This window comes from Festucalex cinctus, chromosome 13, assembly GCF_051991245.1.
Source record: "Festucalex cinctus isolate MCC-2025b chromosome 13, RoL_Fcin_1.0, whole genome shotgun sequence".
Lineage (NCBI taxonomy): Eukaryota > Metazoa > Chordata > Actinopteri > Syngnathiformes > Syngnathidae > Festucalex > Festucalex cinctus.
Window position 1 is genome coordinate 19196332 of NC_135423.1, and position 25005 is coordinate 19221336.

Consider the following 25005-nt stretch of genomic DNA (forward strand, 5'->3'; position numbering starts at 1 on the left):
ATACGTATCTCCGTGAAGACCATGTATGGGGTATATGCCACGGAAGAGGCGGGGCGTGATTTTGCACATCAGTTTGTTTCCGGTCCGGGTTGCGAACGTGTAACCGAGGGGCACAAAGTTGGAAGCACAAGTATTTTTGACGCAGCCCACATGTCGCAAACCGAACTGGAAACAAATTGATGTGCAAAAAAAACACGTCCCGCCTCTTCCGTGGCATATACCCCATTGGGATTATGGGTGTCAAAATTAGTGTGTTAATTTTGAGTTAATTTAAAGTTCATTTAACGCCACTCATTTTTTTTTTAACACACGATTAATGACCACCACCCCGAAAGTCTGTATTAGGGGAATTTAAGGTGCAATGCAACAGCCACGTCAAAATTTAGCAGTAATACATTTAATAAAAATGCATATTTGCGGAGAGTGAGGTTAAGTTGTATTTTACAATTTTAAAAATGTGCAAAAATTCACAAGATTAGATCGCTCTTAATATGATGAGAAAAATGCAGAGCTGTCAATGTCATACAAATGCAATAATGCCGTCTACTGGCAGAAAAACTTCAACACAAATCAATATCACAATTGTTTTTTAGAGTACAGTACATCTTTTTAATTTGAACTCAATTTTATGAATTATGAAATTACTGTATCAATTATTAAAAGATGCAGCCATAGTTCTATTACTTAAAAAAAATCCCCACTTTTATGTTAACAAAATTATGAAAACAGAAAAAAATGTACATTGTATTGTACATTTAGAATAGAGAAAATGTGCAATTAATCGTGAGTTAACTATTGAAGTTTTGCGATTAATTATGATTAAAAACTTTAATCGCCTGACACCCCTAATTGGGATGCATATGTATCGCGATCTGTATCGTATCTTGACCCCTGTATCACGATACATATCGTATCGTGAGGTTGTCGCAATACCCAGACCTACAGGGAATGGTGCGATATTTACTTCATTTATTCATTTTTTATTATAGCAACTATATACAGTACAAATGGAGGAAAAAAAAAAAAGACTTTTTCCTGGAATTCGCACATTCCTCATTCTAAAAACACGATGTCTCCGCAGTTACTTTACGAGCTTTATGAGTAATAAGAGGGATTAGTTTACACCACAAGCAGCATTCTCCTTGAATAATATGGCTGTATATGACATAGACAGATTTCTGCTGTTGAGCTTGATGGAGAGAGATGAGCTATGGCTGTTGGACTGTTTACAAGCGGTGTCCTCGTTTGGCCAAAAGCTGCTGTTGCTCTGACTGAGTAAGTGTTACGGAAAGTCTCCCGGAAATGACGGCAAGTCTGAGAAATAGCCCCAAAATGATACAAGTGTGAAAGAGAGAAACTTGTGTGACGATATCCACTCTCAAGCAGTGTATGTGTGGGGGTCTGAGGCCACCATGGAAAGAATCACACATGCACACACGCACACACTAGATCCTGTTGGATTGCACAGCAGGAATTCACTTATTTGTACAAACGTGAGGAATTCAAGCAATGAAGCACAGCAAATTGAACGTTAACCGACAAATAAACACTTCCTGTGCAGAGGTGGGAGTGACCCTGCTACCACAACAACGCTCATATGACTTCCTTCCAAGTCTTAATTTGAGTCTTCATTCTTGTAGGTTAACCTTGACCTCCGCTGGCAAGCCGCCCTACTGTCTCCATTGTTGTTAAAATAGAAACATTCCCCGCAAGTGGCCCGATTGAACGTCCCTCGTGCATGACCGGCTCTCACTTTCTCTGCACAGTCAATGACCTCTGTTTTGACCGATAGATGTTTTCTCACCTCCTACGCCCTCACAGACCTGCTGTCATGCACGGGATAGGCCACTTTCCATATTTACCTTTTATGAGCAGCATAAACAAGCTGTAATGTTATTGTACTGTATACTCTCAAGTCTAGCAGAACATATTTATATCCTAATCCTGCTTCGAACTTCACCACAACTTTATCCAAAAACTTTACCTGGTGTGTTTCTTGGACTTCATGTTGCTGTTTTCATCCCCAATATTCTTTCACAGAGCCGGCGCATTTATGCTGAAATTATATTACACAAAGGTGGACTCTATGCATCATCATCAGTCATTTAGGTGAACATTGGATCATTAAGAAATCATCAGGGAACTTTGGAGTTAGTTAGCTGCACTGAGAGAAAAGGGGGCGAATAATTTTGCACACCTGCTTTACTTTGTTTTTAATAATTTTTTAAAATATTATATAAATTTTGTTCCACTTTACAATTGCATCTCACTTGGTATTGATTCTTTACAAGAAAAACAACAACATTTATATCTTTGTTTGAAGGCTGAAATGTGGAAAAATGGCAAAATGTTCAAGGGGGACTGATACTTTCGCAAGGTGATGTACATGTCTTTGTCTCCAGAGCACCGAGCAGCAATTTGCTAAAATCCACGGATATGAAGGAATGAAACTTATTTCTATATTTTTTGCTATATGCTAAAATCCACATGTAGTCATGTTAGTATGAACATTTCTCGATATTGTAGCAGAAAATATCTCAAATTAGGTCACGTGTCTTTCACATTGTTGTAAAGACATTTTGACCCACTCTTCCTTGCTGAAATGTGTTAAGTCCATTCAGATGTTGAGCCTCGATGTTGGTTTTGGTCAGCTATGATTTTGCATTAGAACTCTGCCATAGATGTGATTTTTGCCTAGTGACTTCCTCATTGCTGAGTCAAGAACACTGATCTATCTGAGGTAAAGCAGGACTGTAGTTTTTTAGATGTTGCCCTGAGTTCCTTTGCGACCTCCGAAATGAGTCATAGCTGTGCTCTTGGGATAATTTTTGTAAGCCGGCTGTTCACCACTTTTCAATGTTTTGTCCATTTGTGGATAATTGCTCTTGCTGTCGTTTGCCAGGGTCCTATAACACTTTGGTAACGCTTTCCTGAGCGATATCAATTAATTACAGAACTTTATTTTACTTTACTTTGTGTTCTTGATTTTTTTATTTTATTTTTTTTTAAATGATGATTTTACACCAGAAAGTTGGGTAACTATGAAAAATATTATTTCACTGCACTGTATATAATATTACACATCAGAAAGTACAGAAGTAAGAAATTAAACCTCAGTAACATTAACATTTAATTACATTAAATAGGCAAACATTCTTGAAGACATGATTTCATACCCTTTAGAAAACAAGTTTTTTTGTTTTTGTTTTTTACCATACATATGCCGTACAACGTACATTCATACATACAAGAGTATTTATATTAAAAACAAGGCACCAACATTGTATTAAACAAATGGAAAGTAACCAGATTGGGAATTTAAAGCGTGCAATGCAGTGCTGACTTCGTTTATGTTTTCCCATCTGTCGTTGAATTACTGAGTGCAGTTGGATAGCTAACGAGACTGAACATTTGGCATCCTCCGTCAGTCAAGTGTGGAAACGCTTTCGCGGGTATCTGGCGACATCTGGTGGTCAAACTTGGGTTACTACACGCCACAGACAGGGCGGCGTGGGTATGTGGTGGTGTGATTGTGGTCGTCTTCCAACTCTGAGCTATGTCATCGGTGAATGAGTTGTCAAAATGTAAAGCGTTGGCTTTGTAAGGTGGAAAAGCGCTATATTAATGAAGAACCATTTACATATGAAAGCTGCGAACTACAATAAAGAAAACTTTCGCCACGATTAGACTGCTATAGGAAGCCATCATGTGAAGTAGTTTCTTTAATTAAGCAACACAGTAAGCCAAATAAATAAGTGATGTTTTGGGAAACTATATGGGATCCTCGGTTTACGATGATATGGTAACGGTATTTTGAGGTCACGAACGGAGTGTGCAATAAACTGGATTTCACAATACCTTCTCATGTTTACACAAGAAGGCACACTCAGTTCCCATCTTACTGTTTTTCATTTGATTTTTTCTTATTTAAGGCCTAGAAGTGGTTTTCATCCAAATATGTATCGTAATTTAAACTTGTACTGCATTAAAAAATGTTGGTGATAGACTACAGCATGTTTTGACTTGAAATCCGGAACTCCGATGTAAACTGACAAAGTATAGTTACCGGTACTCGAGTACTGCAGAGGAGTACACAAAGCACATTTCCAGCAAGATTTTCATCTGAAAACGAACAAATGCATTTACCTGTAGTGATAATTATAATATTAACCTACAGGCACAATAATAACTTCAGTGAAAAACAACACTGACGTTGTTATCAAACTGTTAATCAGATGAGAATGAATTGTAACCTTTATGTTGTTAGAGGTAGGCACTTATTGTACAAGTTTTCAATATAAACCCAGCACCATCATTTCAAGTATTCCAGTTGCTGATCCGCAGGAGCGTCTATCTGAAAACGGGGAGACTTTCTGGGTATGACGCCCATTTTCATCCCTACTGAAGATTAGATGGGATGCATCGCTTACAAAATGACACACGCCTTTGATTTCGATGCCATCCCTCGATGATGGCTGTTCCTTTCTGGCCTGTTGAGCTCCTCAAACAAACCACTATCAATCATCTCCTTTTGCCAAGAGACTGCTACTGCGCCTGTGCTGAATTCCTTGTAGAACTTCTCATCCTTGGCATCCAGCTCAATGTCTCCGACTTCCGATGTGTCGTTGAAGCAGTCCGTGTCGTTGCCGTACACCACGTTGGGCTTGGGCACCCAGGGGGGCTCCAGACGCCGCTCCTCCAGTAAATGGAAATTGATGCTCTTGAAAAACGGGTGTTTACGTGGGTCATCACCTCTGGTATGAAAAATAAGAGGTGTGAGGGCAGGCGATGTCAGCAAGTCAACATCCACAATATAAGATTGGCCTACTGGAGATTAGTGCTGTCACTATCAAATATTTTTCTTTGACTGCCAAAAACATTTAATAACGATTAGTAAAATCACAATGTATGCTGCCATAAATGTTAAATGTCGTCAACTACTTTTGTTTTTTTTTGTTTTTTTAATCAATGGGCAGTGCAACATTTAAGTGCAGCGCCGCCTGGTCAATGAGTTGTGGAATCAAATCAAAAACACCCACTAACTATGGCCAGCAGATGGCAGCATTATATCTCTTTTCAATGGGCTGCCGGTGTATGAAATTCCAATGAAACATGCTGGAATGATGAAATTTTACATAATAAATGGCTCCAAACTATAACTCAATTATTAAAATAGTTGTTGATTAATTTGATAATTGATTACTCGATTAATTTTGGCAACTCTACTGGAAATTGCTCTCAATTACACCTGTCACCTGCCAACATCCATGATGACGCTCACTTTATTCGGAGATATGAGTGTTGAGTGTCAAAATTATGAGGCAGACATGCTAAGCACTAGCATACCATGCTAACATCTAATCTTGTGCTGTACTAAAAATAATCAAATAAATGTTTTAGCAACCTTGAGAACATCATTGTTTTTCGTACTTTGCCTATTCTATACTATATTGACAGAAACCCATGTGTTGTACTTACTGGCACCCAAGGCGATGCGCTACTCTTTTCTTAAGTAAGCAACAGATGACATCTTTGGTAGCCGAGTCAAATCCCTTGTGATGAAACTTGCACAGGTCTTCAAGCGTGCGGCGGGCCACCTCGCTCTTCAGCACCTTTTCGCGGAAGTCTCGAAAAGGCAGGCGAGCGGCCACCATCTCGTAGATGCTGCAGCCCAGCGCCCACCAGTCCACGGAGGTGCTGTAGTACTGCTGCGTCAGGATCTCGGGGGCCATGTAACCAGTTGTACCAGCCTGAACATACAAAAAATACATACACACACACAAGGAAGATTTCATTAACAGACTCCATTATTTGAAAAATTTCCCAGCAAGTGCTGACAGCAACGTTCACTCCAAAGTCCGGCAGCTTTTAACAGGATTCATTTGAGTCATGCAGTTAACCTGTTGCGCTCGTCTGTCAGCACTGGGCTAAGAACCATTATACTGTATCTATTTCTGGTACATCCTTTGCACAAAGGGTTGAACACACATGCTGCGTACTGGTATAAGCACACTCTTACAAATGTAGTTTTTCAGTAAGATGGTATCCTGATAGGTATTTCTTTTGCACCCTTAACACTTGACTTGAAGTCCAATTATTAGCACTACGACAAATGTACCCCTTTGTTGTGAGACCTCAACTTGAGGTGAATTGGTCATGAAACGCAGTATACATGACATATTCACATACTTTGCTGAAGTGTTCAAAACAATAACAGTAGTCAGGGATCTGGAGCCACATGTGGTTCTTTAGTCCTTCTCCCGTGGCTCTAAAAATAAATGAATAAATAAAAAAAATAAAAAAATACAATTAAAACATAAATTCAAAAAAAAAAATTAAAGTAGAAATTAATATTTTTTACATATTTAAAATTTTTAGATAACATATTATTACCTTAAAAATACCTTAAAATGTCAGAGTCCAAATTTGTAAGTTGTCAGAAAAAAAAAAGAGAGAGAAAAAACCTAAACATGTCTAAAAAGTTCCCTTGTAAGTAATAAGCGGTTCAGGAAATGGATGGATGGATGTCTAAGAAGGTGCCAGAAAATGTCCATAAAGGAAGAGGAAAAACAGAAAATGATTGTATTATGTGCACCAAATTGGCAATAAAGTCACAAAATTTATTTTATAAAAAGGCAGAAAAGACATAATAGTAGCTAATATCCAAAACCAAAAGAAGAAATCCTCAAAATTACCATAAAATGTCCACAAAATTGCAAAAAAAAAAAAGTCAGAAATTTGACAGCAAAAAGACAGAAACAAATCTAAAAAAAAGGAAGAAGAAAAAAAAGGAGATTACCATATGTTCATAAAATTGCTAAAAATGTGAGAAATTTGACAGAAAGACAGAAACGTCTTTAAATTTTTGAAAAATTAAGTCTGAAAAGTTACCCAAAAAAATGTAAAAAGTAAAAACAAAAATCCAAGAACATAAGATGAAAGATAGAAGAAAATGAATCGTGATGTATTGGATGGAGTTCTCACATTTTAGTGTTATGTTTTAGCTCTAATTAACCGGGCTCTCAGTCTATTAGACTAACTAACACACTGTTTCGTTCATCATAAGGTTCACAGATTTTTCGGCTTCAAACAGACTTTTATTTATTTGACCTAAAAAGGCTCTTTTAACAGTAAAGGTTGCTGATCCCTGCCATAAGTATTTTTGTTGTGGGCCACTATTGTTGCTTTGGTAATTGGCAGTCACTGTGGTGCAAAGCGTTTCAAAGTACAGGTCAAGCAAGTAGGCCACCAGACTGACCTTTTGGCAGATCGTTTTCCCATTTGGCAGCTCGACAGCCAATCCGAGGTCCGACAGTCTGCAGTGGCCGTAAGCGTCCAGCAGCACGTTCTCTGGCTTCAGATCGCGATAGACGATGTTCATGGAGTGCAGGTGAAGGAGACCCATGGTCATTTGGGCCGCGTAGAAAACCACACGGTCCATACGAATTCCGCGCTCTCCGAGTTCGTAAATGTGGAACCTGAGGTCTCCTCCGTTCATCAGGTCCATGACCAGGCACAGGTGTGTGTTGTTATCGTAGGCGTAAGCCAAGTTCACAACAAAAAGACTGTTCACCTTCTCCAGGATCTTCTTCTCCTGAAGGGCCAACCTCTCGCCACATTTCTTCTTCAAGCATCTCTTATCCAGCTTTTTGCAGGCGTACATCTGCCCTGTGGTCTTCACCTGCACTGCACACACCTGCATTAAAGGACACCTTCATTGAAACCACAAGTGGGGGAGACCGGGGCTAGTTTTATCACTTTTTATACTCTAAATATTTATTGGAATCAATACATCATATATAAACAAAATGTATACCAGATGAAAGACCAAAGTCTTAGGTATATTTATTTTTGTATTTTCATGTCATTTTCATACTTTGTGTCAGTGCAGAGTTAAAGCCATCAAGTAGAGAGAGTGAACATGTGACATGTTGCCCCACCAATGAGTAAGTTATCACACTATATGGGGTAAGATGTCACACTGGCTATTGCAACTAATAAAGCAAGGACAAAATTATCCTTGTTCACCTGTTTTTGTTTGTTTGTTTGATTTTTACAGCCAGTGATATTGTTTATCATTGATCTTGAAAATTTACCATAGTCATAGAGAAAACTTTAAAATAAAATATTATGAAATACATTAAAGTCCTTAGGAACCGCTGGCATGTAGGTCATAACTCTCAGTATCAAGTGCCTGTTTTGCTTCCTTTAAACTGGAAATTTGAGATTTAAAAAAAAAAAAAAAGTATTTCGGTTAATGGGCGGATGTGTCATCAAGAAATTTAAACCATTCCTGACATTTGGGCATACTGTTGTTCCAACAACTGGAAAATGAAACAATGAAACAAAATCTGGCAAACTAATTTCCTCACACTTCAAACTCATCTTCTGAAGAACAATTCCGGCATATGAAAACAGAGATGCCAGAGATGCAATTTTCATTGGCCCAGCCATTCTTTACATATGTGACAACAAACCCAAAATGACTGAGACAATTTGCCCCAAACTAGCATGTTGGCTAATACTTACTCTAGTTTAAAGTTAGCTTAAAACGAAGCGGTGACTGAGGCATGACAAGATGCCTGAATCTCTCCTCTAACAAGTCCACATGATTTGCTGCTAGAATTTGTCTATGTACGACGCCTGTTTCAAAATATGAACTAGAAAATTTTTACTTTGGGTTGTGCAAAACAGATAACTGGCACTCATCTCAGCTCACAATGTGCTATTGTCTTTTTAGACAGGACACAACTACGGGGGCGTAGCGCTGCCAATGTGGAATAAACATTTTTGGCTGGCGAGTATGTGCGAACATACTCGCAAATATGATTGAACGTACATGTAGGCTACATGCTACAAAATTAGCATACCTTCCCATAATGCCACGGGGTATTCGCAAGCGTAATACCCCATTGCATTATGGGGCGAAAAATGACTAACTTAAATCATGCACAGCAGACATAATAAATCGTAAGTTACGAATAAACAGTTTTGTCTACTTAATTTTCTAATGAATTGGTAATGTGGCCCAAATGCCTAAAAAATGGCGTTTTGTTTTCACTCGCGCATGCGCAAATAATACCCCGTGGCATTATGGGAAGGTATGCTCACTTTGTAGCATGTAGCCTACAAGTATGTTCGAACATATTTGCGAGTATGTTCGCACATATTTGCGAGTATGTTTGAAGGTATTTGCGAGTATGTTCGAAGATATTTGCGAGTATGTTCGAACATATTTCAATACGTTCGAACATATTTGCAAGCATGTTCGAACATACTCGCCAGCCAAAAATGTTTGCTCAACATTGGCAGCTATACGGTTCCGTACACTACCCCTGACCATTTATATGAAGAAAACTACCGGTAGTATTCCACTTTTTGGTTGCGCCCTCTGGTGGAGAAGAACATTGCAATATGACAACTTACCAGTGATACACTAACCCTGGTCTTCCCTACATGTATTACTAGTGTGTATCGGGCAACCACGTTGCTTTTGAAACCTACCTCACCAAAACCACCTTTCCCCAATGTCCGAAACTCATAAAAGTATTTATCACTAATCTTCTGTCTTTCATACTCCTTCCACTGCAGAAACCTGAAAAAGAACGGACTCCCCAAGTACTCCGAGAACGGTTCGCCTCGCAGGAAGTCTCTTGTGGCTTCTCTCATCTCGCTCACTGCGGACTCGTCAGAAGTGTCGTTTGATAAGTGCTTGCATGTTTCCACCGTGTCCCTTGCGAGAAAAGACAAAAAACTCCTGGACTCGGGGTTACAGAATTTAGTGAGGACGTTCCTCCTGGTCATCACTTGGGCGTCGTCTTTGGCAAAGCTCCATCCCGCCAGCTCCTCCAGCAACTCAATGGCAGCAGCGTACTGGGGGTTACAGCTGAGGAGAAACTGCCGGAATAACTCCCTGCCGATAGGCTGCTGCTCACAAAGCGACTCGTAGTGTTTGTCTTGTGCTTCCTGTAGAGTCGAGGAGCTCTCTGGCAGGGGCAGAGTCAGGGAGAGTCTTTCCTTTTGCAGATCAGTGCGGTCCAGCCGCTGAGCCCCGAGATAGGCTGTGTTGGCCACCAGTTCCTTCACCAGCAGGTCACTCATGTCAGTGGCCCCACCTGTAAACCGTGGGGCCCTACCGCAATCCTCTACATGGTCCAGCCAGCCAGTGAGCACATACTAGGCACCTGCAAGCATCCATCCAGTCCCGCCACACCCCTCCAGGCATTAAAAGTGCCACTATCCTCGGGGATTTGATGGCCCTAAGCGAAAGCAACTTATGTGGTTGGAACTTAAGAGGCTTAAATCAGGCCTATTTTTAGGAGCCGCAAAGTGCCTGTGAGCGGTAAGTGGGCTGCCACCTCACGTCATAGGTGGCTGATCTCAACCACAAGATTAAAATTGATAAGTCCTTCAATACATTTCAAGGTGTTAGGCTAGGGTAGGGGTCAGAAACCTTTACTGTCAAAACAGCCATTTTAGGCCAAATAAATAACATCTGTCTGGAGCTGCAAAACATTTAAAACTTGTGATGAAGGAAACCGTGTGTTAGTGCTATAATGCATTGAGGGCCCAAGAGCTATTATGCTGCATTCGAGGATTGTCAGTAGTCGATTATATCCGAGTTGTTTTTTTTTCCCAGTTCTGACCTGAAAGGTTAGAGGCGAACATAAACAACCAAAATGGCGGATAGTGATCAATTGTTTTTTCTTTTGGTCCTCAAAACTTATTTTGACCTCTAGAAAACGTACCTTTTTACAATTGTGCTTCATTTATAGTTTTAATCTTATTTCATAAGCATGCCATACAGTTAAGTAGTTGACCGTATAATTTCATGCAGGGAGATAGCGGCAATACTGTCACGTACGTTGCGTTACGTGGAGTTATGTCGAATATTTATGAATGAAGAAAGCTATCTAATTTTATACTCGAGTAACTTGTGTTTTGCATTCAGAGTGACGTCACATTGTAGTCCGCCGGTGAAGTCGGGGTCCTTTTTTTCTTCCGACTTCGCAAGTGGAATTTCCGAGTTCAAGGCGGCGTTCTCGTACACACTTCCTGGTTTGAACTCGGAAATGTCCGACTTCTAACCATCCTTGAATGCAGCATTAGCGCTGCACCATAACACAAAATTATGCAGCATACGATACTTTGACATTCATTTTCTTCTACCTTTTGTGGTAATTTGTCAGACTTCGGTTTTCATACATTTTTATATTTTTCTGCCTTTCTGTCAAATTTCGGCCATTTTTGGCAATTTTATGGACATTCGCGCAACAATATAAATACATATGCAACACTTTCGTTTTCGCTCCCATTTTTTTAATGAGATTAACTCAAAGATCTAAAACTTCTTCCACATCACCATTTCTCTCAAATATTGTTCACAAACCAGTCTAAATCTGTGATAATGAGCACTTTGCCAAGATAATCCATTCCACCTCACAGGTGTGCCATATCAAGATGCTGATTAGACTCCATGATTAGTGCATATGTGTGCCTGAGACAACCCACAATAAAAGGTCACCCTGAAAGAAAGGGGGATAGATAGTGTATGTGGAATAAGTTTTAGATCTTTGAGTTCATCTCATAAAAAATAGGAGCAAAAACAAGTGTTGCATTTATATTTTGTTGCGTATATTATGGTAATTTTTTGCCTATCCTTTCTTTTTTGGTAAAAAAATTTCTGCCTTTTTTTGCTAGCAATTTTCTGACATGAAGGGGGGAGGGGTTTCGACCTCAAGTCACCATCATGTCTCCGGTTTGTGAGTGTAGAGCGCTACCAGTGAGTTAAAAGTATGGGCCACCTACACAACTTAGGACCTTATATAATTTTTTTCTTGGGGGGGAATGCACACTCAAAACACACATGCACAAAAAACACGTGTTGAGTTCTTGCATATTGAATTGGTTTAAACAACACAAGTTGAAGTTGGCCCCCTATTTTTCTCTATGTGGAAAAAGGTCGGCCATCGATGCTCCGGTGCTTCTACAATGAAAACGCAGCACATGACTTGATAAGCACTCTTCATAAAGTGAGGAAGGATGATCTAATCAGTTAAGTAGATGTTCCATGTAGGCCAATTAACTCAATGCAGTGAGTTTGAATCTGGGTTAGAAAAAAATAATCCAATTATATAGGATAATACGATAGCATACAAACATTGCAGTGTGCTTTTTTTTTTTTTTTTTTTTTTTAAATAGCTTGTATGTATTCCAGTTTTCAGTTGTGTTAACTTACTTAGCAGTGTATTCATAACATACAGAAGTAACAATACTTAAATATATGTTTAAAATACCTAATTCAACTTTAATACTATCACAATCCCTCTAAAATGCATGAAAATGAGGCAGAGATCATCAAATTACAGGCACACATTAACTTTTATTCCTAAATAATTACAGTCACATATTTGACATGCGTCAAACACCCCAATAAAGAAAAACTGAAAAAGCTAACAAGTGACCACACACTGCCAAGTGTCATCCTCCATCTCCTCGTGACTCTTTGTCCTTGCGCATCATCAATCGTAAGCCACGAGTCAGATTGTGTGTGGCATCCACCTGCTTGGTTCACTGCCCGCCTCTGGCACTGGGAGTACTGGAACATGCAATCAAATGGCAGAGGCGAGTTGTAGACAGCGGCTCTGCACGAGGCGTCGCAATGATCACGGCCAGGTCTGTGTCCACCCTCGGGTGCGTACAGGTGAAGTCTGTGAATCACGTCGCCAGGGCGCTGGCCTTATTTGCCGATTCTCTGAACCACCCAGTCCTGCTGGCAGAGGGGGCAGCGATTGTTCTGCTTCACCCAAAGGGACATGCAGCAGTTATGGAAGGAATGGTTGCACTCTCCCCAAACAACTGCAAAACAGGGGAAAAGGAAGTATGTGAGCTAAACAGTAAGTCAAAAATAAATATCCAACACGCTGTGCTTTACAATGCCTGCACTAAAATAAAAGCATGGTTTTCAAAATAAGAGGTAGGACAAATGCATCAAAGTTCACCTGACTAATATAAATAAAGAGGACTTATTCATTTATTTATTTTTTTAGCATATGATGCCTGGTACATATTCACTAATGAACAAAGGAATCACACCACTGACATCAGCTGCTAAACCATTTATAGCTCAGGTGTGAGACATCCAGATAGTCAAACAAGGTGAAGTAAATCCGCCACCTGATTGGTCCCGTATTCTTACGACGCACGCTGTTCGTAAACTAAAGAATGGCGTATGTCGGGAACGTAAGTCGAGGACCCTTCTACCTCATCCACTGGGATTAGTCGCGTTAGCTGTGAAGCAGCTGAACGTTAGCACGTGTGCTTTACGGCTGACATCAGCTTACCAACACAGTCCTCTTGCTTGTTTTCCGCCTGGCATCGGAGACAAGCATCTGTAAACGGAGAAACGTTGTTACATTTAGCTGTCAACGACCGGCATTTTGCTGAAGAGCAGCTGGGCTAAGCTAGCTAGCGTCGATACACTCACCCATTACTTGCACCCGGCAAATGGCGCAAGTATCACATTCAACATCCCAACTCCACATAGCAACGGCGTTCCATTTTTTTAGTGAAAACATCTTGTCCCCACCCGACTTGGAGCCAGAGGAGGTGTTGTGGGAGAGAACCATTCCGAGGTCGTCGCCGTGATCCATGTCCACAGTATTTAGTTTAGCAGGGTTAGCTTACCAAAATGGACGGAAAAGGCGAACGTCCAATTGCCAGTGAACGTTGATACCGCAAGGGGGCGCTACGGTGTAAGTTTAGTGGGTCAGCGCGTCCGCCATATTTCATGTGTCAGACCTGTCAGTAAACCTATCCAAATCAATAGAGTGAACTTAATAAAGTCCCTTTGACTACGAAGTACACAAAAATAATGCTTCTCATTCACAGATTCACAAATATAATTGTATATTTGGGGAAACAATTGAAATGTATCCAATTTGTAGCCCGATTTTATAAATATTTAATGATTTAATATTTGTCATTGTAACTTTTATCATAGACATTGCTGTAAACACCAATGCAAGAATAAGAGCAATGCACGTTGCTTATGGTGCCTCACTGCCTCCCAAATACGCATACGCACAAATATATTTGGGAATCAGATTACTGCGCTAACTGCAGCCAGGCCAAAGCATTCTTGGCAGTTATGCGTGCTGCCACTAGAGGCCGCTACGAAGTATTCAAATTACAACAACCTCAGCTCTTGCAGTCAGACGAACTTTGAATTGCATCTGTCAACATCTGCACATCAAATCAAAGGATTTAATATGACTGCAAGAGTCCAGGGAGTGATGGTCAAACCTTTGACGAAAAGCTGTGTAACAGGTAATCAACCCAGTTTTTATTTGTATTTTTTTTTTTGCTTTACCTCACACAAAGAATATTTTTTTTTGTATTGAACCAGTGACATATGTGACGTGCTTTGAATAATTTGGAGGTAAAACGTGATTGATGCAGTCTACATGCTGACTACTGTATTATTCATGTTCAATTAACAATTATGTCTTCAATAATAATAATAATAATAAAGTCAAGTCTAAGTCTAAACGAGTGTTGCTGTGTTTGTGTTTATAGTGTATATCGCACTACACTTTTCAGTGTATAATATCAAGGTGATATAGAATAAACACATAGCCTACATAGCCATCTAAAACTGTCATTTTGCCCAATCAAGTATTGCAAATTGATCAATAAATTCATCGATTATCATGTGAATTGGCAAAGATGCCATATTTAGCAGTCAGGAAACAGGCAGTCCAAGAAAACAGTTTTGTATAACTCTCAGTAACAAAGCCGTACCATCTGTTTAGGTTTGAAACGACGAGTCTCAATGAAAAGTGTTTGTATTCAGAGATGATGAAAAAAATGGATCCATTATGTTATGTTTTCTGGGTTTCGTTCCCTAAACAAATTAGTCTAGTCTGCAGCTGTCTGCGCCGCTGTAGCCAAAATTATGTCAATCATGAGACATGTTGAATGAGTTTTTGAATGCCTCAGCGCTACTCTCTCTGATCTTTTCTTTTTCTTGCTGATTGAATCAAACATTGGCTAATGGCCTTTCCTCCCTTATTAGCTCGTATTCACATCAAAGCAAATTGAAATTGAACCGAGGCAGTACATTGCACGAGTGGTCAGCACGTGTCTCACAGTTGTTGTCTTTTTGTGCCCTGGGATTGGATTAACCAGTCCAGGATGTACAAAGTCAGCTGGGCGAGGCTCCAGTTCATCTGCTAATGAGGATAAGGGATATAGAAAATGGCTTGCTGAAAATATTACAGGCACTTAGAAACGCCGTCAAATCCAATTTTATTAACAACCTTGACATGAAAGATTTGCCAAAGAATGTTTGTGGTAACAAGTCAGTTTTGTGATGATTCCTCTGTGGTGTTGTAGGGATGATGCTGAGGGTGAGACAAGCTCTTTGGCTGACACTGGCCATGCTGTGTCTGTCTGTGCTGCTCATGTTGCTGGGAGTCTACACGACGACACGCACACAAAGCCTGAATGTCACTGGTCACATCTCGGGAGTCATTGCAAGTTATTGTTTCATATTGTCTCCTCGAGTGTGGTGAATCGTGATTGAGTTGATAATAGCTTGATTAAAGACTCAAGAATATTGTCTGTCGGTGTGAACGTGAGTGTGAATGTTGTCTGTCCGTAACAATTTCTTTTCTTCAGCTGACCTTGGGATCCTTCTTGGGTCTTCTGGGTCTCTGCCTTGAAGAGAATCGCAAGCAGCTGGTAAGTTCTTATGCTATACCTGTATTACACACGCACATTTTCACATTCACGGTACTTCAGGTAGCAATGTACCCAACCAGATTGGCATCAGACTCTTCATGCCTTTTGAAATAATGTCATATGGATACCTAAAAAAGTAGAGCAAAAACTTAGATTTGTATATATATTTTGTTGCTTCTCTTAGCTGACCACTGCAATAGTTTTCCTCAGCTTTGGGATAATCACTTCTTTTCTGTGCCTGGTGATCGACGGAGCTTGTGTTGCCTTCAACATGGTGAGTTGCCTCGCGCTTTTCATTATTATTATTTTCTTTGCCATAGATGGGGCTGCTCGATTGAGAAGAAAATCACGATTATTTTAGTAATAATTGAAATTGCGATTAGGACAATCATTTTTTTTTTTTTTGGTACAAAACAAGGAAATGTTTAAACGTAAAAAAATATTAAGACACATAAAATTCTTTGAAACACTATAATTATACAAATTCCTTTTGGATGAAACAAAATAAAATGTATTAAATTATCCATCCATTTTCTTGACCGCTTATTCCTCACAAGGGTTGTGGGGGGTGCTGTAGCCTATCTCAGCTGGCTTTGGGCAGTAGGCGGATTACACCCTGGACTGGTTGCCAGCCAAACGCAGGGCACACAGAGACGAACAACCATCGAAGCACAAGCACACCTAGGGACAATTCGGAGCGCCCAATTAACCTGCCATGCGTGTCTTTGGAATCTGGGAGGAGACCGGAGTACCCGGAGAAGACCCACGCAGGCACGGGGAAAAAGTGCAAACTCCACCCAGGAAGGCCGGAGCCTGGACTTGAACCCGAGTCCTCAGAACTGGGAGGCGGATGTGCTAACCAGTCATTCACTGTGCCGCCGCCCTTTATTAAATTAGTTATTTAAAAAAATAAAAAGGTGCAAATGTATCAATTTAAACCTCCAAATTAGTATTAGTATAATCTTTTTTTTTTTTTTTTTAAGATTATGCTGGTTTTGTAATCGTGGAGGGTAATAATTAAAAATGTAATTGAATTTTGATTAATTGCACTGCCTTAGCCATAGAACTTGAAAAATTGTACCCAACGTGTCTTGATATTCGGTGTTTAGGATGTGCGCCCACTGAAGGCAGGACGTTGCCAGTATTACCGAAGTGGCAGCAGCTACGTCTACGGAAATGTGTACACTACTGTGAGTACATTAGTGTCTGATGTATGTATCGATTGAGGACATTTTTACCAGTTCAAACGTTACTAGAATTGATCAAATATATTTACCACAGTGGTTTCATTTGTGTGTTTTGTCAGTGCTTGTGATGGAGAAGCTGTATATGCTTTGTAATGATTCAACTGAATTTGTATAAAGTAGTGTTTTTAACTTCTCTGTTATATATAGATAAGCAAATTACAAATTTCACACAAGTACTGATGAATTCACATGGAAAGGTTTCCAACATTTTACCCAAGTGTAAGTCAAAATGCCGGGGCTGATCTTATTCGTGCTAATCCAGCCCTGGATATCATTATATTGTTAATGTTCATAATGTTGAGGATGGTCATTGTACATACTCTATACATATTATCAGGTGTCGTGCTGGAATCTGAAGGAGTCTTGCAACACAACAGTACAAAGTGGGACGTGCTTCTGCTGTGATCTGTACGATTGTGCTAAGTAAGCGATGCCATTACTGTTCTGTTATTATGTTACCACATATTCAGAGACTTTTTGTCTGTTTTCAACCTCCTTGCATTCACGGTCAGCTCCTCATCTTGTTTTGCAGTGGCGATTACCTCAATAACTACTACGAGTTTGTTGGCGTGAGCAGCTGTGATGAAGTTATCACTGTGTATGTTTTCATCTGGATTCTCACTGGAATGAATTTTGTGGCTCTTTTCATGGGAATATTGACCACAGCTGTGCTAGGTAGCATCAAAGACTTGGTAAGATGCACTTAACATAATTATACAAGCATGCTCTCAGCTTTCTTTAAATCAGGGGTGTCCAAACCTTTTCCCCTGAGGGCCACGTACAGAAAAATCAAAGGATGTAAGGGCCACGAATTAAAAAAAAAAAAAATAAATAAAATATATATATATATATATATATATATATATATATATATATTATTTATCTATTATTTATCAAGCACAACAAAATTAGTTAATCAAGTAATTGCATAGTGTTTATATATTACAATGTTTTGTGAAAAATTGTTATCTGAAAAGCGTTCTATAAGGAAAATAGTTGGGGATTTCAAAAGATTTTGGGGTGGTCGAGACCCTGAAACCCACCCAAAAATCGCAGCCCCTGCACTGAAAAGCTGCTGAATCTCATCTGTACATTCATATCCCAAACAGGAACAATCTGTCAGATGGCCATTTCAAAAATAAGTAGCTTGGTGGTATGTTCACCATTTGGACCTTGATCATAAAGTGGAGGATTTTTGCTCCTAAAAAAAATATCATTTTAATTCACCACAGTGTTAAGAGAAATGTTACTAATTTATTTGAAAATAGTTCATTTGCATATTTGCACATTCACTGCCAGCCCAGCAAAAATGCATCATTTGACGTCTTTTTCCGTCAATGGCAGTAAATGAGTTACCAAAAAAAACCAAAAAAAAACCACACAGTTATATAAAACAAATGTATTAGCAGCAAATGTTATTTTTAGTTTACGTATATACCACAGGTCGGTTAAAAATAGAAGCTGGGCCACAAATGCCCCCCGGGCCATGGTTTGGACACATCTGCTTTAAATCAATATCTGGATTGCACTGGTTATCTCTTCTATTGGTTACTATTGTGGTTGTAGAACTACCCAGCAAAATGTGTTTGTCTCAAGTACTTTGTAGCTCAATCTGAATCAAAATCATCACAAGACACTGTGAGTGTGAATGGTATCACGTTAACTTGTTTAAAAAATGCTTTGGTAAAACTACAAGTACTTATTGAAATATTTTACTGTATCCATTGCGGAAACATAACAGAGTTACTCCATGCAATATAGTGTACTGTAGATGCTTATGAGGAAGAAAGCCTGGGAAACATTCAACATCACACACGGAACAAATCATCACCATATTTTATGGTACTACTTTATACTTTGCCATTAAAAATGGAATGGAATCTTCTGTCATGACTCCTAATGGTAAAAGACACTTATTGACATACTATGTGTGTTTTCTGTTATCATTATTGACAGAGGAGTACCAAGCTGGCCACAGAACAACCGACTGCTCCTCTACTAATGGATGCCAACGAAAACACAACCCATCACATCTACCCAGTCCGTATATGATGCAACACACACACACACACACACACACACACACATTCAATGTGTTTTAATTAAAGCTCCAAGGTCTATTTTGATTATGTATTCATCTTTATGACAATACTGAATTCAGCACATAAGTAATCAAGTCAAACATTAAAAAGCAGGACCGTTACAGTTTCACAGGGTCACACACACAAAATAACCTGCTGATAAATGGATCAACACATTTGCACACTATAGCAAATGAATTATCTTTTAAATCTGCCCTCTCTTTCATTCTACGTGCCTTGCTTGTCCAGGGGAGCTGCATGGTTTTCTCCTCAGATGAGGCAAAGACCCGTCCGTCATCCTCAAGCCCTCCCGCCAACCCTCCCCCCTTTGCTCCATCCAGTTGGCAGCCTTTCAGCGTCAAGGGAGTCTTGGCCTGATGAGCTCCACTCGAACTCAAGGAATGGTGAACTCAACAAAGGGACAAACTGATTGTAAGTTTGGAGTGGAAAGGCAAGAATGGCCAATATAAAAAAAAACAAGCAATTTGCAGCAATGGGTCCATATGATGAATATCCAAAAATGGAAGTGGATATGTTTAATGTGAAGCCCCCTTCAGGGTGCCATGCTTCATTTTTATTCAGGCATTGTACTGACTGTAAATGCCATACAGTATGTCAAGGATATGTCATGTATTGTTTTGATTCAATAACTTTACAGCTCTAGTGTTTAAAAGAATATTTGACATGTACTGCATATTGCAGTATACTGGGGGGTGGGGGGAAATCAGATTTTCTATCTTTTTTTGCCATATACATTTCAATTTCATTCCAAAGTCACTTTGTAATGCTGATAATAATGCTACCATAAAAAGCATCCATCATCCATATTATAATTTCAATTATACATTGTTTATTTTCCGTTTTCTTAATCTACCTATATTTTACTTTTATTCTTACCATTGTTGATTCATCGGACTGAAAAATAAAAAATAAAAAATCCTAGTTGTGAATGTACTTTTCACTGACAATGCCAATAAAATCGATTCTGACGCAGGTTACATGATAATTTCAATATGTCATATGCTATGATGCCCTGCTATTATTATTAGGGTATGGTTTAGTGGTTAGCATATCTGCCGACCACTTTTCAGATTCTGTTTTTAAATCTCTGCTGTGTCAAGGTCTGATTTGTAAACATCACATTATTAATGAATCATTAATTTAGATCATCAAGCACTGCTTTCAAAATTGTAAAATTACCGACTACTCTTGCTTTGGTTCTGAGATCTGAGCAGGGGTGGATCTATTCTAGTGGGATACAGGGCTGTTGGCCACCCCAAAATCATGAAAAATGAAAAATAAATACATAAATATTAATTTCCTCACCGTCTATAACTGTTGTTAAAAATTCACAACAAAAACAACAACAAAATGCTAAAATAACTGTAATACATAATTGCTTGATTGGTTTTAGTGTGTTAAATAAAGTTGACCAACAATGTCAAAATGACCTTAACATCTTTCACTTTTTCTGGCAGCCCTTGAAGGAAAAAATTTGGACACAGCTAGACTACAGTTTACCCACAACATTAATGAGGACAAGCAGTAGAGAAAATAGCGAGATGGATGACCTTTAGAGCATTCAACGCTGCTTGATAAAAATGATTTCATTGTGGTGTAATCACAATCTCTTCTTTTGTTTTGTTTCTTTTTCCATACATTTTAAGAAACATTTGTAACGCTGTTACATAATGCAGATGGAAAACAAAAAGATAATGTGTACTGACAGTGCATGTTTTCCTCTGTTAACAATTCACAATTATAACCATATCAAATGATGTGTGATGCTCCTTTTTAGGTTTGAATTTAAACAGAGGAGAGTTCGAGACAATGGATTGAGACATAGTGAGAAATACACTCTAAATAGAGAATTGTTGACCAACTTAATTAAATTGCCTCAAGCAGTAACACGCGATTGAATTAAGTTAATCCAAGTCAATATATTCAGTTTAATTAATTATGAGGTCATTAAGTTGAGTCATCACTTGAGTTCATTAAACTTAATATATTGACTTGGATTAACTTCATTCAATCGTGTGTTACTGCTTGAGGTAATTTAAAAGTAAGTTGGTCAACAATTCTGTTATATGTGGAGTATGGATGTGGTGGATGGACCCAAAGGTGGAGAAAGAAGGCAGGGAGACAGACAGGAAGGGCGACGTGAGGAACTTTATTGACGACAAAGATGGTGACGGACATGACGGGACGGAACGTGAGCAGACTGGGCATGACGTGGACTGACTTGGCTGGACACACTTGGCTTGGAGGGGAGGGAGAAATTTGACCAGACGTAGTGAAACTTGACTCGCTAGCAAACTTTACTAACTAAGCACAACACCTCACACCAGGACAAAACAATGCTACCACGACACGTGAACAAACCCCATTAACTAAATACAACACTAACGACGCACTAACAAGACATAGCTGGGAAACACAGCAGGCAGAGGGCACTAATTAGGTCACACATACTGGGAAGGGAAGACACACGCAGGTGGACAAGGTTAACGATAACGACACACGGGGAGAACTCAGGACAAAACACTACAAACAACTAAAACCAAACAAAACCTAACCACATGGAACCAAAACATGAAAAATTCTCTTTTTAGACTTCAGTTGGTTCAACAATTCTCATAGAGTATAGTTGGTAAAAATTTGAGTCAGTTCAACTGGAAACACAGCTAAAGCAGATTTGGCTCTGCGCATGTTAAAAACAATTAATTCAATTAAATATGAAAATTGGAATATATGTTGAATACGTTTTGTTTGAGGTTGGACTAAACCACCATACAGTATTATCAAATGAATCTCAAGTAATAAGTTATACCCGCAAGTAGATGTTGTCTCTGCGGGAAGTGAGACAAAATTGTGTGAATAAGACCACAAGATTTAAATTGTCTCCTTGTGAGTCAGATGTCTGATTGTTGTGAAAGAAGTGGCTATAGAGAAAAGGAACATTTGATAATTTCTAAATTACCTCCTAGAAAAGAAGCAGATTTTCTCCCCAAGAATCTTAGATTGCATAAAATTATCCAGAATAATTGAAACTATTGTTTAAAAATCTTTCTAAAAAACAAAACAAAAACCTCTTGACATTAAATGTACGTAACACTTGAAATCAAGTAGATCAGATTACTGGTTCTTGTTGAGGGATCTCATCATGTCACCATGAACACAGTCACACTGTTTTAGTCAGATGTTAGTGGCAGTTCTGGCGTTTATGATTCTCTGGGGGAAAACAGCCACGCTGCCCCATATACACAAAACAAACTTCAGTGTAGGTGTGAAAGCATGGTTTTCAAAAAAGTTTCACATCAAAGTGTGTTGACTTACTCAATTTAATAAGCAGTGCATACCATTAACCACAATGTACTAAACAACTTGCAAGCCAAACAGTGTCAAAGAAGCGATTGTGTTTGACTTCTGGGTTTCACTGTTGTTGAAAGTGCTGACGGAACTCTTTAGCATTTCAGACATTTTGAAGCGTGTGCAATAAAAGACGAAGTGAGTTAATGCCACCAAAAACAAAAATAAAAACAGATGGCTTATAAATTAATTGGTGATAGTGGTATGATTTATTCCTAAACTGGCTCAGTCTTCAGGATGGATTAATTAGTTCGACACAATAAGATGAGCTGACAACTATTGATGACTTGTTCCAAAGTTTTTTTTTTTTTTTTTTCAATTCAAAAGAAATGAACCCTGCCAGACAAACTGAATACATCATACAAACACGTCACAAACTACGACAATATTGTCGATGTCTGTCTGGTCATGTTCCACAAGAAGCAGAAACTTTGGCAGAAACTTTATTGTACATTTGTTTAAACTGACACAAAAAGACCAAGTAAAGAAAATAAAACATTTGTGTATAAAAAGGGACATTTATGGAGACATTCATAAGCCAATGAGATGTGCCTTTGAGAAATGAACTACATCTAACAAACAAATGGCACAAAGGAATTCAACATATTTAATAGCAGTATTCTCTTAAATCCCATCAATAGTGCTTTAAAATCTTTTTTTTTTTGTTTGTTCTGTCACAAATGGAACTGGATCTTGTTTTGTCTCTCATAGCAGATGTGAACATTAACTCACATCTGGATTTATTTTGCCAGTTCATATTTTTTTCATTTTAATTCGTCAATATTGCTATGAATATGGCAAAAATGGCAGTTGCTCTATTGTATCCACACACTGACCTCAACATGAAAGGGACAGACATTCTTTTAAAATCAGATGGTACCTCATATTGTTATGCAGGAACAGAATAGAAGCACACAAATTTTCCGGTGTTTTACAAATGCGCACACTAGATTATGGTCCCTTCTTAAAACTACACAGGCGTTCATGTGCAATAATACAGTGACTGAGTTTGAAATGTTACATCTCAATAGTTAAGTCTTAAAAAAAAAAGAAAAAAAAAAGAAAAAAAAGAGTCAGCAAGGTGTTCTACCAGCAGAGCAACACATGACATCAAGAGAATTATTTAAAAAAAAAAAGAAAAGAAAAAAAAAAAGTCAATGGGCATACAAGCTTTTTGCATTAAATATAAAAGACATAACCAAAACAAGTGACTTACAATAAACCTACAAAAATAAAATGGAAAAAAAGTTTATCCCATTTTGTCTCACTTTCAAAAACAAATTCAAGTTTAATCTTTTCAACATTGTTTCATGTGTGCCAGACCATAAAAGAATAAGTTGCATCACTGATGCTGCTGACAACTGTATTAGGAGAATGACTGTATAAAAAGATAGCGGAAAGTTGAGCCTTATTTCACTGGCACCAATTCGTTTAGGAAAAAATGATGTGCTTACAAATGTCAGGATTTTGGTTGCTTTGTGGATTTTTGTCTGTTGTGGCAGTGACGCTGCAGCAGTAACGTCAACAGATCATTCCACTGGTGCTCGAAAGAAATGTGTTCATTACAAAGATTGTCTGCGGTCATGTTCAAAAGTGTTTGGATTTCCTTCATCATGTGTTGAGATACTTGTGCTCTCGTACCACAAGAGCCACAAACGGGCGTAAATAAAAAAGAAAAAGGAAAAAAAAAAAGAAAAAAAAAGAATCACGTCCATGCTATCTGCCTGCCACAGGTCATGAAAAAGTAAAGGATATGTAATTAAAAACATATATGTCACACAAATATATAGATATAACATTTATTTCCACTTTTAAAATAGTTGTATTCAAAATACATTAATTTTGTTTTTCAAGTCAAAGGTATGAAATTGTCTTTGGTCAAGAAAAATATAAAATCAACCAGTTATAAATGTTACTATACAGGGTTGAAAACACAAAAATCAGGATCATGGAACTGATCAAAATGGGGAACGCTGATACACCAAGTATCTAGTAATCAGTTTCTCATTTGGAGAAATATTAAAGTGCTTTTGCATTATTGATTCCCTCAGCATGTGTGCATGCCAAAGAACATCCTAAAAAGGCAGATTGGCTTTTTCCCTCCGTACCTTGGAAAATGTACACATTTGTTCAGAGGTGGAAAGATGCTGAAACATCATAGTGTTTTTGGAAAGGCCCATCCTCACCGCCGTTCATCTCAAACTGAGTGAATACATTCAAATAGCAGCCTACTCACACAGCTGTGGACAGGAACTATGAAGGGGGCTCTTTATAAAAGAACTACAAGGCGACATAAAAGATGCTGACACCAAAAAAAACAAAGAGGGTGGAGAACAAGGTAACTTGCTGTTTTTAGGGCGTCAAGCTGCAACGTGGACTGGGAGTCAAAGCTCCTCCTCCTTCGGGACACAAGTTGGGCTTCCTTCACTGGGAGTCCTGAAAAACAGCCACCCGACCTGTCCCACTGGTGCCTTCTCGCTGGTGTACAGGCCCGGCTCGCCTAGGAGGTTTTTCCCACTATTGGGTTGTCTCTGAAAAAAATAAACAGACTTTAAAAAGTGTTG

At 38.8% G+C, this 25005-nt stretch overlaps 4 protein-coding genes across 6 annotated transcripts in view; 1 reads left to right on the plus strand and 3 right to left on the minus strand.

Moving 5' to 3' along the window:
* Positions 1 to 3112: 3112 nt before the first annotated feature.
* LOC144033763 (rhodopsin kinase grk7-b-like) lies at positions 3113 to 10206 on the minus strand. The gene is made up of 4 exons (XM_077542079.1): positions 9505 to 10206; positions 7259 to 7696; positions 5479 to 5750; positions 3113 to 4754 (listed from the first exon to the last, which is right to left on the minus strand). The coding sequence occupies exons 1-4, from the start codon at positions 10099 to 10101 to the stop codon at positions 4427 to 4429; spliced, it is 1635 nt and encodes a 544-aa protein (XP_077398205.1). The 5' UTR covers positions 10102 to 10206; the 3' UTR covers positions 3113 to 4426.
* A 2156-nt stretch (positions 10207 to 12362) lies between these two features.
* On the minus strand, positions 12363 to 13740 carry rnf7 (ring finger protein 7). 2 transcript variants are annotated; one of them, XM_077541136.1, is made up of 3 exons: positions 13494 to 13740; positions 13344 to 13391; positions 12363 to 12858 (listed from the first exon to the last, which is right to left on the minus strand). In XM_077541136.1, exons 1-3 carry the CDS (start codon positions 13650 to 13652, stop codon positions 12802 to 12804), a joined length of 264 nt encoding a protein of 87 aa, XP_077397262.1. In that variant the 5' UTR covers positions 13653 to 13740; the 3' UTR covers positions 12363 to 12801. The 2 variants fall into 2 exon arrangements, with proteins under 2 accessions (XP_077397262.1, XP_077397261.1); XM_077541135.1 differs by having other exon boundaries at positions 13487 to 13733.
* Positions 13002 to 19931, plus strand: LOC144033202 (transmembrane protein 255B). 2 transcript variants are annotated; one of them, XM_077541133.1, is made up of 10 exons: positions 13002 to 14328; positions 15397 to 15536; positions 15682 to 15744; positions 15929 to 16018; positions 16854 to 16934; positions 17329 to 17414; positions 17524 to 17683; positions 18753 to 18833; positions 18948 to 19031; positions 19322 to 19931. In XM_077541133.1, the coding sequence occupies exons 1-10, from the start codon at positions 14271 to 14273 to the stop codon at positions 19448 to 19450; spliced, it is 972 nt and encodes a 323-aa protein (XP_077397259.1). In that variant the 5' UTR covers positions 13002 to 14270; the 3' UTR covers positions 19451 to 19931. The 2 variants fall into 2 exon arrangements, with proteins under 2 accessions (XP_077397259.1, XP_077397260.1); XM_077541134.1 differs by lacking the exon at positions 18753 to 18833.
* Positions 19932 to 22868: 2937 nt separating this feature from the next.
* rasa2 (RAS p21 protein activator 2) overlaps positions 22869 to 25005 on the minus strand; it is a 32572-nt gene continuing 30435 nt past the window's right edge. The window contains exon 24 of the mRNA XM_077540259.1: positions 22869 to 24972. Coding sequence (XP_077396385.1) covers positions 24942 to 24972 — 31 coding nt within the window. The 3' untranslated portion in view covers positions 22869 to 24941. The remainder of the gene's footprint in view (positions 24973 to 25005) is intronic.

What these genes read in the sequence shown, in the direction of transcription:
- LOC144033763 (XM_077542079.1), bottom strand. Translation starts at nt 10,101, where the DNA reads ATGAGTGACCTGCTGGTGAAGGAACTGGTGGCCAACACAGCCTATCTC. An exon ending in GGAAAGGTGGTTTTGGTGAG is followed by an intron (nt 7,697 to 9,504) that starts GTAGGTTTCAAA and finishes CCTTTAATGCAG; the next exon opens with GTGTGTGCAGTGCAGGTGAA. An exon ending in GGAAAACGATCTGCCAAAAG is followed by an intron (nt 5,751 to 7,258) that starts GTCAGTCTGGTG and finishes TTGTATGTTCAG; the next exon opens with GCTGGTACAACTGGTTACAT.
- rnf7 (XM_077541135.1), bottom strand. Translation starts at nt 13,652, where the DNA reads ATGGATCACGGCGACGACCTCGGAATGGTTCTCTCCCACAACACCTCC. An exon ending in TTGCCGGGTGCAAGTAATGG is followed by an intron (nt 13,392 to 13,486) that starts GTGAGTGTATCG and finishes CTCCGTTTACAG; the next exon opens with ATGCTTGTCTCCGATGCCAG. An exon ending in CAAGCAAGAGGACTGTGTTG is followed by an intron (nt 12,859 to 13,343) that starts GTAAGCTGATGT and finishes CCTGTTTTGCAG; the next exon opens with TTGTTTGGGGAGAGTGCAAC.
- LOC144033202 (XM_077541133.1), top strand. Translation starts at nt 14,271, where the DNA reads ATGACTGCAAGAGTCCAGGGAGTGATGGTCAAACCTTTGACGAAAAGC. An exon ending in GTCACATCTCGGGAGTCATT is followed by an intron (nt 15,537 to 15,681) that starts GCAAGTTATTGT and finishes TCTTTTCTTCAG; the next exon opens with CTGACCTTGGGATCCTTCTT. An exon ending in GATCTGTACGATTGTGCTAA is followed by an intron (nt 17,415 to 17,523) that starts GTAAGCGATGCC and finishes CTTGTTTTGCAG; the next exon opens with TGGCGATTACCTCAATAACT.